This window comes from Salvia miltiorrhiza, chromosome 2 (genome assembly GCF_028751815.1).
Source record: "Salvia miltiorrhiza cultivar Shanhuang (shh) chromosome 2, IMPLAD_Smil_shh, whole genome shotgun sequence".
Classification (NCBI taxonomy): domain Eukaryota; kingdom Viridiplantae; phylum Streptophyta; class Magnoliopsida; order Lamiales; family Lamiaceae; genus Salvia; species Salvia miltiorrhiza.
Window position 1 is genome coordinate 56931128 of NC_080388.1, and position 14110 is coordinate 56945237.

At 34.2% G+C, this 14110-nt stretch overlaps 2 protein-coding genes and 1 long non-coding RNA gene across 3 annotated transcripts; 2 read left to right on the top strand and 1 right to left on the bottom strand.

Moving 5' to 3' along the window:
* Nucleotides 1–1196: 1196 nt before the first annotated feature.
* On the top strand, nucleotides 1197–4443 carry LOC131010538 (isoflavone reductase-like protein). The gene is made up of 5 exons (XM_057938098.1): nucleotides 1197–1442; nucleotides 1516–1650; nucleotides 2502–2739; nucleotides 3846–4049; nucleotides 4124–4443. Exons 1-5 carry the CDS (start codon nucleotides 1260–1262, stop codon nucleotides 4288–4290), a joined length of 927 nt encoding a protein of 308 aa, XP_057794081.1. The 5' UTR covers nucleotides 1197–1259; the 3' UTR covers nucleotides 4291–4443.
* Nucleotides 4444–5598: 1155 nt separating this feature from the next.
* LOC131010539 (phenylcoumaran benzylic ether reductase TP7-like) lies at nucleotides 5599–6988 on the top strand. The gene is made up of 4 exons (XM_057938099.1): nucleotides 5599–5858; nucleotides 5950–6084; nucleotides 6171–6408; nucleotides 6474–6988. Exons 1-4 carry the CDS (start codon nucleotides 5682–5684, stop codon nucleotides 6842–6844), a joined length of 921 nt encoding a protein of 306 aa, XP_057794082.1. The 5' UTR covers nucleotides 5599–5681; the 3' UTR covers nucleotides 6845–6988.
* A 1232-nt stretch (nucleotides 6989–8220) lies between these two features.
* Nucleotides 8221–9202, bottom strand: LOC131010540 (uncharacterized). Its single transcript, XR_009096594.1, has 2 exons — nucleotides 8844–9202; nucleotides 8221–8439 (listed from the first exon to the last, which is right to left on the bottom strand). It is a non-coding gene; the product is annotated as an uncharacterized LOC131010540 (long non-coding RNA).
* Between the last annotated feature and the right edge of the window lie 4908 nt (nucleotides 9203–14110).

Sequence of the window (14110 nt, forward strand, 5' to 3'; positions counted from 1 at the left end):
TTGATATATTTTGTGTAAATATATGAACCTCTCCTACGTCATATTTGTTAGAAGCACTTAGTCAGGTGAAAACTAAGTTCCCACTCACGTACCCGACTCGAATCTAGAAAAGGAAACCTACTTCATTGAATTCCCTATTCTTACTATCGAGCAATTGAATTACCTCTTTCTCAAACTGAAAGGATAGATTTAAAATGTAAAAGTTACATTTATTTAAAAATTTAAACTAAAAAAAATCCATGTCCTCTCTTCTCTCTCGTTTTTAAAAATAATTAAGTGCATATATAATTTTTATATTTTTATTTTTATTTTTATCCTTTTTTTCTTTTACTTTTTTCTTTTAAATATAAAAATATTTTATTGCATTGCACAAGTGCAAATGCTAGCTAGTGTTTTCCTAAACCCATAGTTATGGCATTGTCTTTATTATCGCCCAATATCTTCTTCTTTCTAATCCTAATTATGCGTCAAATATATGTCAATTTAATTTTCTTTAGTTATACAATATGACATCATTCAATTTCAAAGTAATTCTAAGCAACAAAACGGCCTTGCTTAAAGAAAATGTTTATGTTCATTGTTGAATGAATAAGAAAAGTGAAGCATCCAATTAAGCAGGCAGCGTCTCATTTTCATCTGTTCTTTCCTACCAATCCAATCATATAGTAATGTGGCAACTAATCATCAGTATTAGCAATAACACTGAGAGAACGTAACCACAAACCTTAACTGAACTTACAATATATACTTAAAATATAAGAGACAGGCAGACACCCACCCTGCACCAAACCATTGCCTTCATTTCACTCCAACCAAAAATCGAGAAATAAATTACAAGCTTATCTACCACAAATTTGTAATCAATGGTATGAATTATATTTAATTTTTATTTATAAATATTGAATTAAAAAAAATTATATACTCTGACTTTGGACTTATCAATCCCAATAATAATGAATTAAACGTGAAATCAAATGATAAAAAATAATTATACACCATAACTGAATGAAACATATCCTAATTAATATTCATTAAATTAAATTAAAGGAGAAATATGCATATAAACATAAAAACTAAAAGTGAGACACAAAATGGAACACTACACGCTGAATCTTAAACGTGCCTTCAAAAGTAGCCAAGGACAATTCTGTAATTTTGCTTCAGGCCTTCCTTATATATGACGCTCCACGCCCAAACACTTGAGGTAAATCGATGTACAAATATTTGTGATAATTATTTGGCTGAGAAAGAAAAAAGAGATGGGTGAGAAGAGCAAGATTCTGATAATTGGGGGCACAGGGTATATCGGTAAATTCATAGTGGCGGCGAGCGCAAAATCTGGGCACCCCACGTTTGCTTTGTTGAGAGATGCTACAATTGATGACCCTGCTAAGTCCCAACTCATTCAAGGCTTCCAAAATTCTGGAGTCACTATACTCAAAGTAGTATTTTATTTTCTAAAATGAAAATTCATAGTTATGCAATGTTGATCTTAATTAGTGATTGATGAAACAGGGTGATTTGAAGGATCATGAGAGCTTAGTGAAGGCCATAAAGCAGGTGGATGTGGTAATATCCTGTGTGGGTCAGATGCAGTTGGCTGATCAGCTGCACATCATTGCTGCTATTAAAGAAGCTGGAAATATTAAGGTCATTTCATTCTTTTCTATTGTGCATTTCTTTCTTCAATACAACTCAACATTTCTTCCCAACTGCCAACCTACGATTTCCCTTGTGCATTCAAAATATTATGATAAACCATTATTTCATTAAATGTCGTAGATAAGCATGCGATTCATTTGTTACTGGCTATTGTTCAATACGGTCGCCGTATGAAAATTGATCAGAATCATACTATACATGAAGCGTCTGTAAATTTAAATAAACCAGATGGTAAGTGAGGCGCAGTTGAATTAAAGTATTGGATTTAAATACGAGGGAGTTATTCAAATGAGCCCAACTATTTATCCTATAGAATAATTACAATTTTTCAGCTCTTAGATCATGAAGATTTACCAAGGATTCATGACTTTGCTGAATGAATTCATAGTCCAAAGTTTGAATTTCGTAGGTGGCATAAATTCTTTTTTTATATATATATACTTTTTCAAAAAAACACTCTTTTATAATTGTAACAAATCAAATGTTATAAAACAAAGTTCTTTTATAGTAATCCATCGTCCCGAAAGAGTATTCTTAGCTAATTCATCACGAGTTTAATAAATGTTAGGTAAATGTGTTGTGAGTGGAAAAAATGATTCACTTTTATGAATAGAGTGGAGAAATAATGGTTGGCCATAGTGCATGGTGGGATCATGTCCAAAAATAAGTTGTACGTACTCTTGTGAGACGAATGAAAAAACAAAGTAAATATATTCTCTATGGACGGAGGGAGTAGGAAAAGGTGTGTCTAGTTTGTCACAATATGACTAATTGAGAAGTGTTTATACTAAATGGTGTATACAAAACTTATGAAAGTGCATAATCTAACAAAAAAACAGAGGTTCTTGCCGTCGGAGTTTGGAAACGACGTAGATCGTGCCCGGGCGGTGGAGCCGGCGAAATCAGCATGGGCGGTGAAGGTTGATATCCGGCGAGCTACAGAGGCAGAAGGCATTCCATACACGTACGTTTCAGCCAACTACTTCGCTGGCTATTCTCTGCCAACGCTCATGCAGCCAGGACTCCCCCCTCCGCCTACAGACAAACTCGTCATCTTTGGCGATGGGAATGTCAAAGGTATTTCAAATCTATTACTACTAGTCTATGTTTTTCGACTTTGCTAATTAATTACTCATAAATATACAACCAATAGGTCGGGGGTTCGAGTCACCTTAGGAGCTAGAGTGTGAATGAGTTTTTTCCTTTATTTGGTTGTAACAAATTTAAAAAAAAAAAAAAAAATACACACTTTTACATAATTTTAGTTTTTCACATGAATTAAAAATTTCTATCTCCAAACACACAAACTTTTAGTTATTAATTATCAACTAGCAAGCATAGGGGACATTTTTATATTTCTATATTTGTATAAAATTGATACCAACTCAATTATCATATTTATAAATATAGTAAGAAATAATTTTAACTGAATATATTTAAGTTGGATATTTAAAAATTAAAATAAAGAAAATTTCACAATAATAAAAATTGATATCATGAAAAGTAATAAAAATAAAAAATGAAAACAAAAATAAAAATAAAAATATAAAAGAATTAAAAAATAGATTTATTCAAAAAAGATGAGAGAGGGGGGAGAATTTTTTAAAATTTTAATCTTTAAATAAAGATAACTTTTATAATTATATTTTTAAATTAAATATATACATAAAATACTATATTAAAGCTCTTATTGTGATCTTTAATTTGATATATGTATTAAAAGTTTTATAATTAGTCAAATTTCACAATTTTAGAAAGAAATAAAAAATAGAAAAGAAATAAAAATAAAAAATATAATTCACAAATAAACCTTTCAATTTTATTATAACTACAAAATTGCCACTCAATTTTGAAATTTTAATATAATATAGATTTCCAACTAATTAATGTCATTGTGGCTAGATGAAGTAACAAATGAATGTCACTGAAATGGTGTAGACATCCAACTACTACATCAGTCGTTTAAGTCATGTAGATATTTTAGACATCCACCTCAGTATTAATTTGAATATCATATGAAAGTAATAATTAAAAATTTGTATAGTTTTTTTGAAGATAAAATTTGTATAGTTAGAAGCACAACTTTTGGTGCACGTGCAAAATCAAAATTGAGTGAAGTTGATGTAGTTAGAAGCACAACTTTTGGAAATTGTAATAGAAGCAATTGATGCATTATTTTGCAGCTGTGTTCAACGATGAACGTGACATTGGCACATACACCATCAAAGCTGTTGATGATCCAAGAACCTTGAACAAGATCCTCTACATCAAGCCTCCCAAAAACATATACTCATTCAATGAGATTGCTGCTTTATGGGAGAAGAAAATCGGCAAAACCCTCCAGAAAATCTATGTACCCGAGGACCAACTTCTCAAACAGATTGCAGGTATATAAATATCTACCAACATATACATATATGTATAATAATTTTCCATTTCTACTAATAATTTAATTTTGCAGAGTCAGCAATGCCAATAAACATAATTCTGGCGATCAACCATTCTGTATTCGTGAAGAGTGATCAAACATATTTTGATATCAACCCATCATTTGGATTTGAGGCTTCACAGCTCTATCCTGACGTCAAGTATACTACTGTGGACGAGTACCTCAACCAATTTCTCTAAATTGTTTCTCCATTTCGACTACATCAATAATGGGAAACCTCAAATTTATGTTATATACTTTTATGTGTGTTTATGAAACATTTATGGATCTACTATGTATCTCAAATTCGTGAACAACGGTTTCTGCTATAAATTTATCGACTTTAATTTTAATTGTTGTGAAGTTTCTATGCTACGGAAGTTTGGATCGCCTAAAGGAATGGAGAGTTTTAATTGTATATAATTTAAAAGCTAGCTTCCTCTGTTTTATAAATCGGATTAATATTAAAAATCGAGTCCAAATTGGTGATATAACTACTAGCAGTCGGCTTTGAGCTCACATGAAAGCACCAAAATGAGAAATCATGCACCAAATTTAAGAGTGTAACAAATTGTATTTCATAGCAATTAAACACTAACAAAATCAACTACAATAAATCTTGTAGCTAATTCAAAATCAATATTGAAAAATCTTTTAGCTATACAATTGGTAGCAACTCAACAAATATTGAATAATTCATAATTTGACAACATGAATTAGCTTTAAATTTTAATGTTCCTCATTAAAAAGTGATAGTATTTTTTATAAAAATAAATAAATTAAGATGAAGATGTGGATAATAAGATAAGTACTGTATCCTAATATGTATTAGCCTCCCCTAGCAATAGGGATTAGGGAGTTGTAGAAAGTCAAATATGAGTTGGAATACGGCATACATTTAATTCTCTACGGCTACTGAATTTAGAAACTTCTACTGCTACTGCTACTAATCTATTACTCCCACTAACATTAATTTTTAAGTTTTAATTTTTAATTTTTAATAGGTTTCAGAGGGCAGCTTTGAGGTACCGAACACTACTGCTTTAAGTAGATAAAATTATTCACTATAAACTAGCCTAGTGATATATTTTATCTAACAAAGAAATCTATAAATGAAATCTTTTGATGTAAAATGGGTAGAAGTTAATCAACTCTCCAGAGTTATAAAAAAGACTCATAATCATAACGAATAATGATCGAGAATCACAACTACAAAAAGGATAATAGTAGAAGAAAAAAAAAATCCTCTCATAAACAATCTAGTAATTGATGCGTTTAGTGAATGCGCAACGAAGATATCAATCATTTTGATAAATAAAAAGAAAAGAACAAAAAGGGGAGTATGGGCCATATTAAATGAACAAAACAAGTCGGTCAATGCAATTAATAGTAGTAAGCTCAACAAACAACGACCCCACCCCAATTTTGGCGTCAAACCATAAATGAAATCGTCGGATTAATCATTCAGCAATATAAATATTGGTAGACCCGACTTTCTTATATATACAAGCTTGTTTTTAACTTCACAATCAACCTTTACTATCAAGTTATCAACAATATTTTCTAGAAAAAGAAAAAAGTAAAAAAAAAAATGGGAGAGAAGATCTTGATCATCGGTGGAACAGGATACATCGGCAAATTCGTAGTTGAGGCCAGCGCTAAATCTGGGCATCCCACTTTCGCTTTGATGAGAGAGGCATCCCTCTCTGATCCAGCCAAATCTGAGCTCGTCGAAACCTTCAAGAATTCTGGTGTCACCTTCCTAATTGTATGTAACTCTCTCTGTTTTTGTGTGTGACAGAAAAGGTGATGATTTTGGGGGAAATATAATATACTAATATGTATATGTGTATGTGCAGGGAGATCTGAATGATCACGAGAGCTTGGTGAAGGCTATAAAGCAAGTGGATGTGGTTATATCAACCGTGGGCTTCATGCAGATTGCTGATCAATATAAGATTATTGCTGCGATTAAAGAGGCTGGAAATGTGAAGGTAGCTAGCTCTAATTTTACCACCCTGCATGCTCTTGCTATATAAAAATATGTGTAGGTGAAGATATATAACATAAATGGTTGCAGAGGTTCTTACCATCAGAATTTGGGGGTGATCTGGATCGTTGCCGTGCCGTGGATCCCATAAACCAAAACTTTCAGCTAAAGATACAACTCCGCAGAGCAATAGAGGCAGAGGGCATTCCTTACACCTACATCGTCTGCAACTTGTTTGCCGGCTACGCCCTCTCCAATTTCCTGCAGCTGGGCGCCACTGCTCCTCCCAGAGATAAAATTGTTATCCCCGGAGATGGAAATGTTAAAGGTATGTATATGATGATGATGACTAATTACTTAGTGATTGAGTTATTAATGATTAATATGTTGCAGCTGTGTTCAACGAGGAACATGACATTGGTGCATACACCGTGAAAGCTGCGGTTGATCCCAGAACATTGAACAAGATCCTCTACATTAAGCCTCCTCACAACATATATTCATTCAATGAGTTGGTTGCCTGCTGGGAGAAGAAGATCGGCAAAACCCTCGAGAAGATATACGTGGCAGAGGATGAGCTTCTGAAGCAGATTGAAGAGTCGCCGATGCCGGTGAATGTGATATTGTCGATCAACCACTGCATATTCGTGAAGGGTGATCAGACCTATTTTGAGATCGATCCGGCCGTCGGGGTTGAGGCTTCCCAGCTCTATCCTGAGGTCAAATACACCACCGTGGATGAGTACATCACTCAGTTCGTGTAGGTTAGCTTCTCCATGGAGAGAATAACTGGTTTCTTCTGTTGATTCACGTTTGCTATGTTTTGTTGGCTTATGATGATAAGTGCCATCTACGTTAATAAAATATGAATTTTAGCAAATAAATTTCAATATACTTTAATTGTCTATCTATAATGATGTATTTATTTCATTTTTAGTACGTACGTCATTCAAATAAATATTTTTTTTCTTATTTGGACGCTACTTTACACATAATTGGAGATGCCTAATCAGATTGACATTGATTAATACTCTTAATGTGAGACTATTTCTCCATTATAAATACATTCATGTAATAAACTAGAGAGAAGCGAGAGAATAGAGAAGAGAATACGAATTAAGTGTATTCAATATGGAGGCTAAAGGCCTCTATTTATACAAGTAGGAAGCTAGGGTTTTAGGGAGATTTCTTGGTCAACACACATAAGATATATCTTATAAGATATATCTTATAGATATATTTACAACACTTCCCCTTGATTGACCAATCCCTAAAACAAAAAATGTTGCCTCATTAAAACCTTGCTAGGAAAACCCAATGGGACAAAATCTTAGTCGAAGGAAAAAAAGTACAACTGCTTCCCCTGAACTTGAGATCATAGAAGATCTTTGAGTCGACGTATGCCGATCTCATGTACCAACTTTCTGAATGTCGATGTTGGTAATGCCTTGGTGAATAAGTCCGCCAGATTATCACTTGAGCGAATTTGTTGAACGTCGATATCGCCATTCTTTTGAAGGTCGTGTGTGTAGAAGAGCTTGGGAGAAATATACTTCGTCCGATCGCCTTTGATGTATCCTTCACTACGCCAGATTCGCTCATAGATAACGGATTTTATCCGTTATCTATGTGAGAAAACATCCGTAATATATAATGGTGTAATGTATGTGAATTTCATACATAACGGAGATTTAAGCGTTATCTATTCTATTATACATAACGGATATAATCCGTTATCTATAGTATTATATCCGTTATCTATTCTATTATACATAACGATTGTTTATATATACGTAACGGATTATATCCGTTATCTATAGTATTATACATAACGGATTATATCCGTTATCTATAGTATTATATCCGTTATCTATTCTATTATACATAACGATTGTTTATATATACGTAACGGATTATATCCGTTATCTATAATATTATACATAACGTTTCAAACCGTCATGAAAGTTTAATATTCACTGTTATGTACACACCTATACATAACGGTTTTTTTATATTAATAACGTTTGGTAATCCGTTATGTATAACGTTTTTTACCGTAATTAGATTTCTATTTCTCCGTTATCTATTAATTTATACATAACAATATAAATGATAAAACCAACAATAATAATATTATATATCATCCAAAATATTTAATTTTATATTATTATCATAAAAAAGAATTCATACAAGATTTGAATATAGTCAAAATTCAACAACTGTTCTATCTATACTATTATGCCTTACAAAAATACTAAACATATTAAATATGCAACTAGCTAGCCATATGGTACAACTTTTCTTGTGAATTCACAAGTCTCTTCAGCTCAACGTACGACTCATTTAATCCACCACAAACCTGCCACAAAATCATACAAAGAGCCAACCAAGAATCACAATATAGAGCATCATGATAAACACTTAAAAAGCATATCAAAGTGATTGGTAAAATGGACAAAACCTATCAAGTTACTAAGCACTAAAAACTTCTCCATTTCACATTTTTTAGGAAATATTACTAAACACTAAAAGTACCCAAAATTGATGCAAGAACTCAGTAGGAATAAGCAAATATGACAGTGATGTGAGTTCCATATAAGTTGGCAATTTTTATTAAACTGGTCTAATGTTATCACATCACTCGTATTATCTTTCAAATACACAATCATATACTATATTCTTAATACTAAAAAGTAAATGCCCCTGAGATAAACATATTACATACTATCTACCCTACACACAATTTGGTCGAGGGAGACGAACCTGGAGTGTTAGAGCACTTGTATGCTTAGTCACCAGGAAATTGCACAAGTTCGCTTCATAATCCACTGTTGAATTAACGAAAAGAAGAATCCACATGAATTTATGTTCCTTTCCAAGTGCGACAACTAAGTTAAATATATCAGGTTCCATTACAAACACAGCCAAACTACAACAGCAATCGGTGCCATATAAAGCATCAAATTCATGGAGTTAAGCTTTTCCCTGCAATGACGAGTGAGCTTATTAAAAGCTGGTAGTCAGTTATGCTTTGAGAAAGAGAAGATGAATTCAAACATAGAGCAACAATTATCAAAGTAAGGATACAACAAATATTATTTCTATTAAGACAATCAACTAGACTATATATTGCTTCAACCGATATAGACTTTACTGCCAAAAGATTTTTTTTAGGTAGAAGTCATACAAGAAAAGCAAAAACAATAGTCAAGAAAATATTTAGCAGATATTATGATTAGTTACTTATCCTTCACTGGAAAGAAGAGCCCCACTTGAAGGCTGAATAAAATATGGAGGTCTTACAAGCACAATCAGAATGGTAAAGAACGTAATTTTTTAGTTGGTTAATAAAGCACCAGAATAAGCATCGAACCGCCATTTTAAATTGCACTTACTTGATGACCATTCTCCCCTTCCTGTATATCAAGAGGAGAAAAGGAATAAGAACCAAATGCTGAGACAGTTCCTAAGTACAATTGAGCTGAAATACTAACATGAGCAGTTGAAGGTAACTGCCCAGATAGTTTCCCTGAAGGATTATTCATTAAAGCCTGTCGACGGAGAACCTGATCTGCTGTCTCCATGTCAGAAATTTTCTCTTCAAGCCTAAAAGATAGAAGATTAATGAATATACCATGAGGCCAAATAAACACAATCTATTGATTTCATTAATTTTTTTCACCTGTGAGAAAGAACCAATATTATCTCTTCTAAGGACTTAAAAAGAATAAACTACATGGAAATAATGAGCTAATTGTCCGATAACTGATTCAAGAGTAGAAAAAAAGTTATATATCAACCTCTGCATTTCGGTCTTCAGCTTAATTATCTCTGTCTCTGCCTCCATAGCTAGCTTGTTCGACTCTTCATACTTCTTCTCTCCTTCATCTACTTTCTTTTCCAGAGAACTCACTAAACTCATGAAAAATGCAAGTGAATTTGTACTAACCTCAATAGAGGCCTAGCATCTTAGCTCGGTCATATGGCTGGGATCAAGTTCGGACACATCCTTGTTAGCTTCACGGTCTTCTGCCACATACTCCTGATAATAGGGGAAAAATAAGAAATCGCTATAGAAATGGAATCAACTGGAGGAAGATGCAAATGGAATCAATCTGAAATAGGATTTACTCAAAGCAACAAAATGGAGTAAGATGCAAATGGAATCAATCTGAAATAGGATTTACTCAAAGCAACAAAATGGAGTAAGATGCAAATGGAATCAATCTGCAATAGGAAAACAGAGCTCACTTTAAACAGAATCTAAAAAGCACAAAAATGTGAGTCAGTTTTCTAGTAGACAACTACTACCATGTTGTATCTGTTCCTCTGCAGAGTGAAAGAAAGTATGACCATAACATTAAATAGAAATGAAATCGCACAGACTGGAGACTCATTTTAATAAGCCTAATTATTAAAATTCTGGCAAGGCTTAATCCAATTCAATTATATCATCAAAATTGCACAACGAAGAAAAATTAGCAGCGAATTTACTAGAATTCAACAAATAATCATATCCAATAACTTGAAAATTATCAATAGCAAGGAATGAAAGTGATTGTCCTTGGGTAGAAGATGAAGAGCTAGAATTGATAACCTCTGATGATAGCAATGGAGCGAGAAGCAAAACTAAACTTAGAAACACTAAATCTCTTCTAAACAGATAGCAAATCTAAAATAAAACAAAATAAACTCAGTGCAAAATCCATGAATTAGAGGCAACAATTAACCTCAACCCACATTCCATGTCCTACAACAACGAGATAAAGAGATAGCAGATGAGAAATGAAGAATGAACCTTTCAACTGGAACTTGAATTTCAAGTTGCTCACCACCACTAGCAGCCTGAACAGTGCTGAATCCTCGAGCAACAAGTGAGGGTGAACCTCCAGCATCAGCCTAACAATACACGATCAGTTTCAAATTTAGGTCTTAGAGCACAGGAATACAAGACATGATTTCATTGTGAGCATCCACCATGCCTAATATTCAATTAAGCAAAGCTTACCACCTAAGAAAACTGTCATAACAATTCGGACCCGGAGCAATCAAGAATTCAGAATCCCCCCGCGAATTCAATAACTACAGTGCAAGAAGCAATTGAATTAAGTCGGACTACAAGAATCAATCAACTGCAACACCCCGTTCTCCGAAGAAGAGAACTAGAACTTACTAAGTATGCATAACTTACAAAATTGCTCGAGAATTTAAAAATTCGAACCCAGAGTAGAGAAGTGCAGAGTTCAGGACTTACTGGAGTTGGAGAGAACTGTCGTTACCGGAGCAATTTAGAACCCTAGAAAGATAAAGTTGTGCCCAATTTGTGCATATTATCTGAGAGAGAGAGGGTCGCTGCCATTAAAATCGGAGTATTTCAGTGCGAGGGAGGTGACTACCGGTGGAAGCGGTGGAGGTGGCGACAAACGACCTAGGGTTCTGAATTTGGGGAAAAAATAGAGGAGCTCGAGATAGGTCGTGAGGGGAAAGTTGGCTTTCCTGAGAGGCTTCGATGACAGGCCACCTGCGACAACCTAGGGTTCGAAGCTGGGACTTAGTTCGATCCGGGTCGCCGAAGCGTGCGCCGCGCTGGAGTTGGTGAAGGAGGCGTCGATCCGGGTCGCCGAAGTGTGCGCCGCGCTGGAGCATCGGCATGGTTCGAAGTCGGGACTTGGTGGAGAATCGGGGCGAACAGAGTTGGTATATGGCAGAGGGGTCGATTTGGGGAAGAAGAAGGCGGATGGGGGGAGGAGAGGCGAAGAAGAAGGCGGATGGAGAAGAAGGCGGATGGAGAAGAAGAATTGCAGAAGCCCTGTTTTTCTTTAAGTTTTTGGGGAAAGTGGAGGTGTCGAAGCCAATTTGGGGAAGAAGAAGCCAATTTTTTGATTTTTTTTTTCTTTTAATTTTTAAAATTCTATAAAAAGATGCTCATAGATAACGGTCGGCTTAACGGTTTTGTAATACCGTTATGTATGTATCTAATAGATAACGAACAAATATAACGGAATAACTCAAACCGTTATCTAAACGTATGGACAACACTACATAGATAACGGTTTTTTGTCAAAACCGTTATCTATTCTAAAAATGCGCTCATACATAACGGTTTTTTCAAAAAACCGTTATGTATGAGGTGTTATGTATGTGCATTTTTGTAGTAGTGCTTCCTTGAGTTGCGCGATGCAAGCAATATTGTCTTCATATAAAATAGTTTGTTTGGCCTTTGATGAAGCTAACCCGCACGACTCTTGGATATGACTCGTCACATTTCTCAACCATACACATTTCTCGACTTGTTTCGTGGATTGCAATGATTTCAGAATGATTTGAGGATGTTGCAGCCAAGGTTTGCTTCACATATTTCCATGATGTAGCAGTTCCACCACATGTGAAACGTATCTAGTTTGTGACTTAGCTTCATGTGGATCGGATAAAAATCCTGCATCCGAGTACTCCACTAGAGTATTATCAGATTTTTCTTGATAATATAATTCAAGGTCAATGGTACCCCTTTAGATAATGTAGAATGTGCTTAACACCATTCCAATGCCTCAAAGTGGGTGCAACGCTAAATCTTGCTAGAAGATTGACATAAAAAGCTATATCTGGTCTAGTAATATTAGCCAGATAAGTCAACGCTCCAATTGCACTTAAATATGGTACTTCAGGACCAAGTATTGTTTCACCCTCTTCAATTGGTCGAAATGGATATTTCTTAGTATCAATAGATAACGACCATTGGTGATGCTAATGAATGTGCATTATCAATGTAAAAGCGTTTTAACACTTTTTCTGTATATGTGGATTGATGGATAAACGTTCCTCCACGGATACGTTCCATTTGCAAACTAAGACAAAACTTTGTCTTTCCCAAATCTTTCATCTCAATTCTTTCTTCAAATATTCAGCAGTTTTATTGAGCTCTTCAGGAGTCCCAATTAAATTTAAATCATCAACATAAACTGCTATGATTGCAAATCCACTTTCTGTTTTCTTAATGAAAACACAAAGGCAGATATCTTTATTCTTGTATCCTCTTTCAAAAGATACTCGCTCAGTCTATTATACCACATACGACTAGACTGTTTCAACCCACACAACGATTTTTGCAGTTTAATTGAATACATGCTTTTGGATTTTGACTGCAATCCTTCAGGCATTTTAAATCCTTCGGAAATTTTCATATATACGTCATTGTCTAATGACCAATATAGATAAGCAGTTACTACATCCATAAGGCATATATCAAGCCTTTGTGACACAGGCAGACTAATCAAAATCTGAAAGTAATAGCGTTCATTACGGGAGAGTATATTTCCTCAGAATCAATTCCTGGTTTTTGTGAGAAACTTTGTGCTACGAGTTTTGCTCTATATCTCATAACTTCATTTTTCTCGGTTCTCTTTCTAACAAAGATCCACCTGTATTCAACATGGATTTTAGATTCCGGAGTTAAGGTTATATATCCAAATACTTTCCGGTTATCACAGGAATTTAATTCCCTTTCTATAGCTTCTTTTCACTTTGGCCATTCAAGTCTCTGTTTGCATTCTGCAACAGATTTCAGTTGAGGATCCTCATTTAAAACATGAAGAGCTATATGAAAGGCAAATATATCATCAACAATGATATTTTCTCTCTCTAATATCTGATGTAAATAATTTATTGAGATCTCATGATTTTCAGATACTTGTAATTCTTCAGGAATTACATCGCTTTCATTTGGTTGATTAGTCATTTTCGTCATTGTTTGGTTTCCATCTTGCCCCTTTCTTTTTCTAAGCATAGAATCTTTGGAATCAACTGGTCGACCACATTTTTGACGAAGTTTAGACTCATTTGCTGCCAAATTTATTTGTCCTTCAAGGACATCAATTTTAGCTGGAGTATTTGCAGCATGTATGTGAGATTGTGTCACTTTTCTTGTATCTACAAAAGCATCAGGAATTTGATTTGCAATATTTTGCAAATGAATGATCTTTTCAATTTCTTGTTCACATTGATTTGTTCTATAATCAAAATGTGATAAGTTT

Bases quoted from the DNA above. Each gene is read 5' to 3' on its own strand.
- LOC131010538 (XM_057938098.1), top strand. From the start codon at position 1,260: ATGGGTGAGAAGAGCAAGATTCTGATAATTGGGGGCACAGGGTATATC. The intron at 1,651-2,501 runs GTCATTTCATTC...ACAAAAAAACAG, and splicing joins AAGAAGCTGGAAATATTAAG to AGGTTCTTGCCGTCGGAGTT. The intron at 2,740-3,845 runs GTATTTCAAATC...ATTATTTTGCAG, and splicing joins TGGCGATGGGAATGTCAAAG to CTGTGTTCAACGATGAACGT.
- LOC131010539 (XM_057938099.1), top strand. From the start codon at position 5,682: ATGGGAGAGAAGATCTTGATCATCGGTGGAACAGGATACATCGGCAAA. The intron at 6,085-6,170 runs GTAGCTAGCTCT...AAATGGTTGCAG, and splicing joins AAGAGGCTGGAAATGTGAAG to AGGTTCTTACCATCAGAATT. The intron at 6,409-6,473 runs GTATGTATATGA...AATATGTTGCAG, and splicing joins CGGAGATGGAAATGTTAAAG to CTGTGTTCAACGAGGAACAT.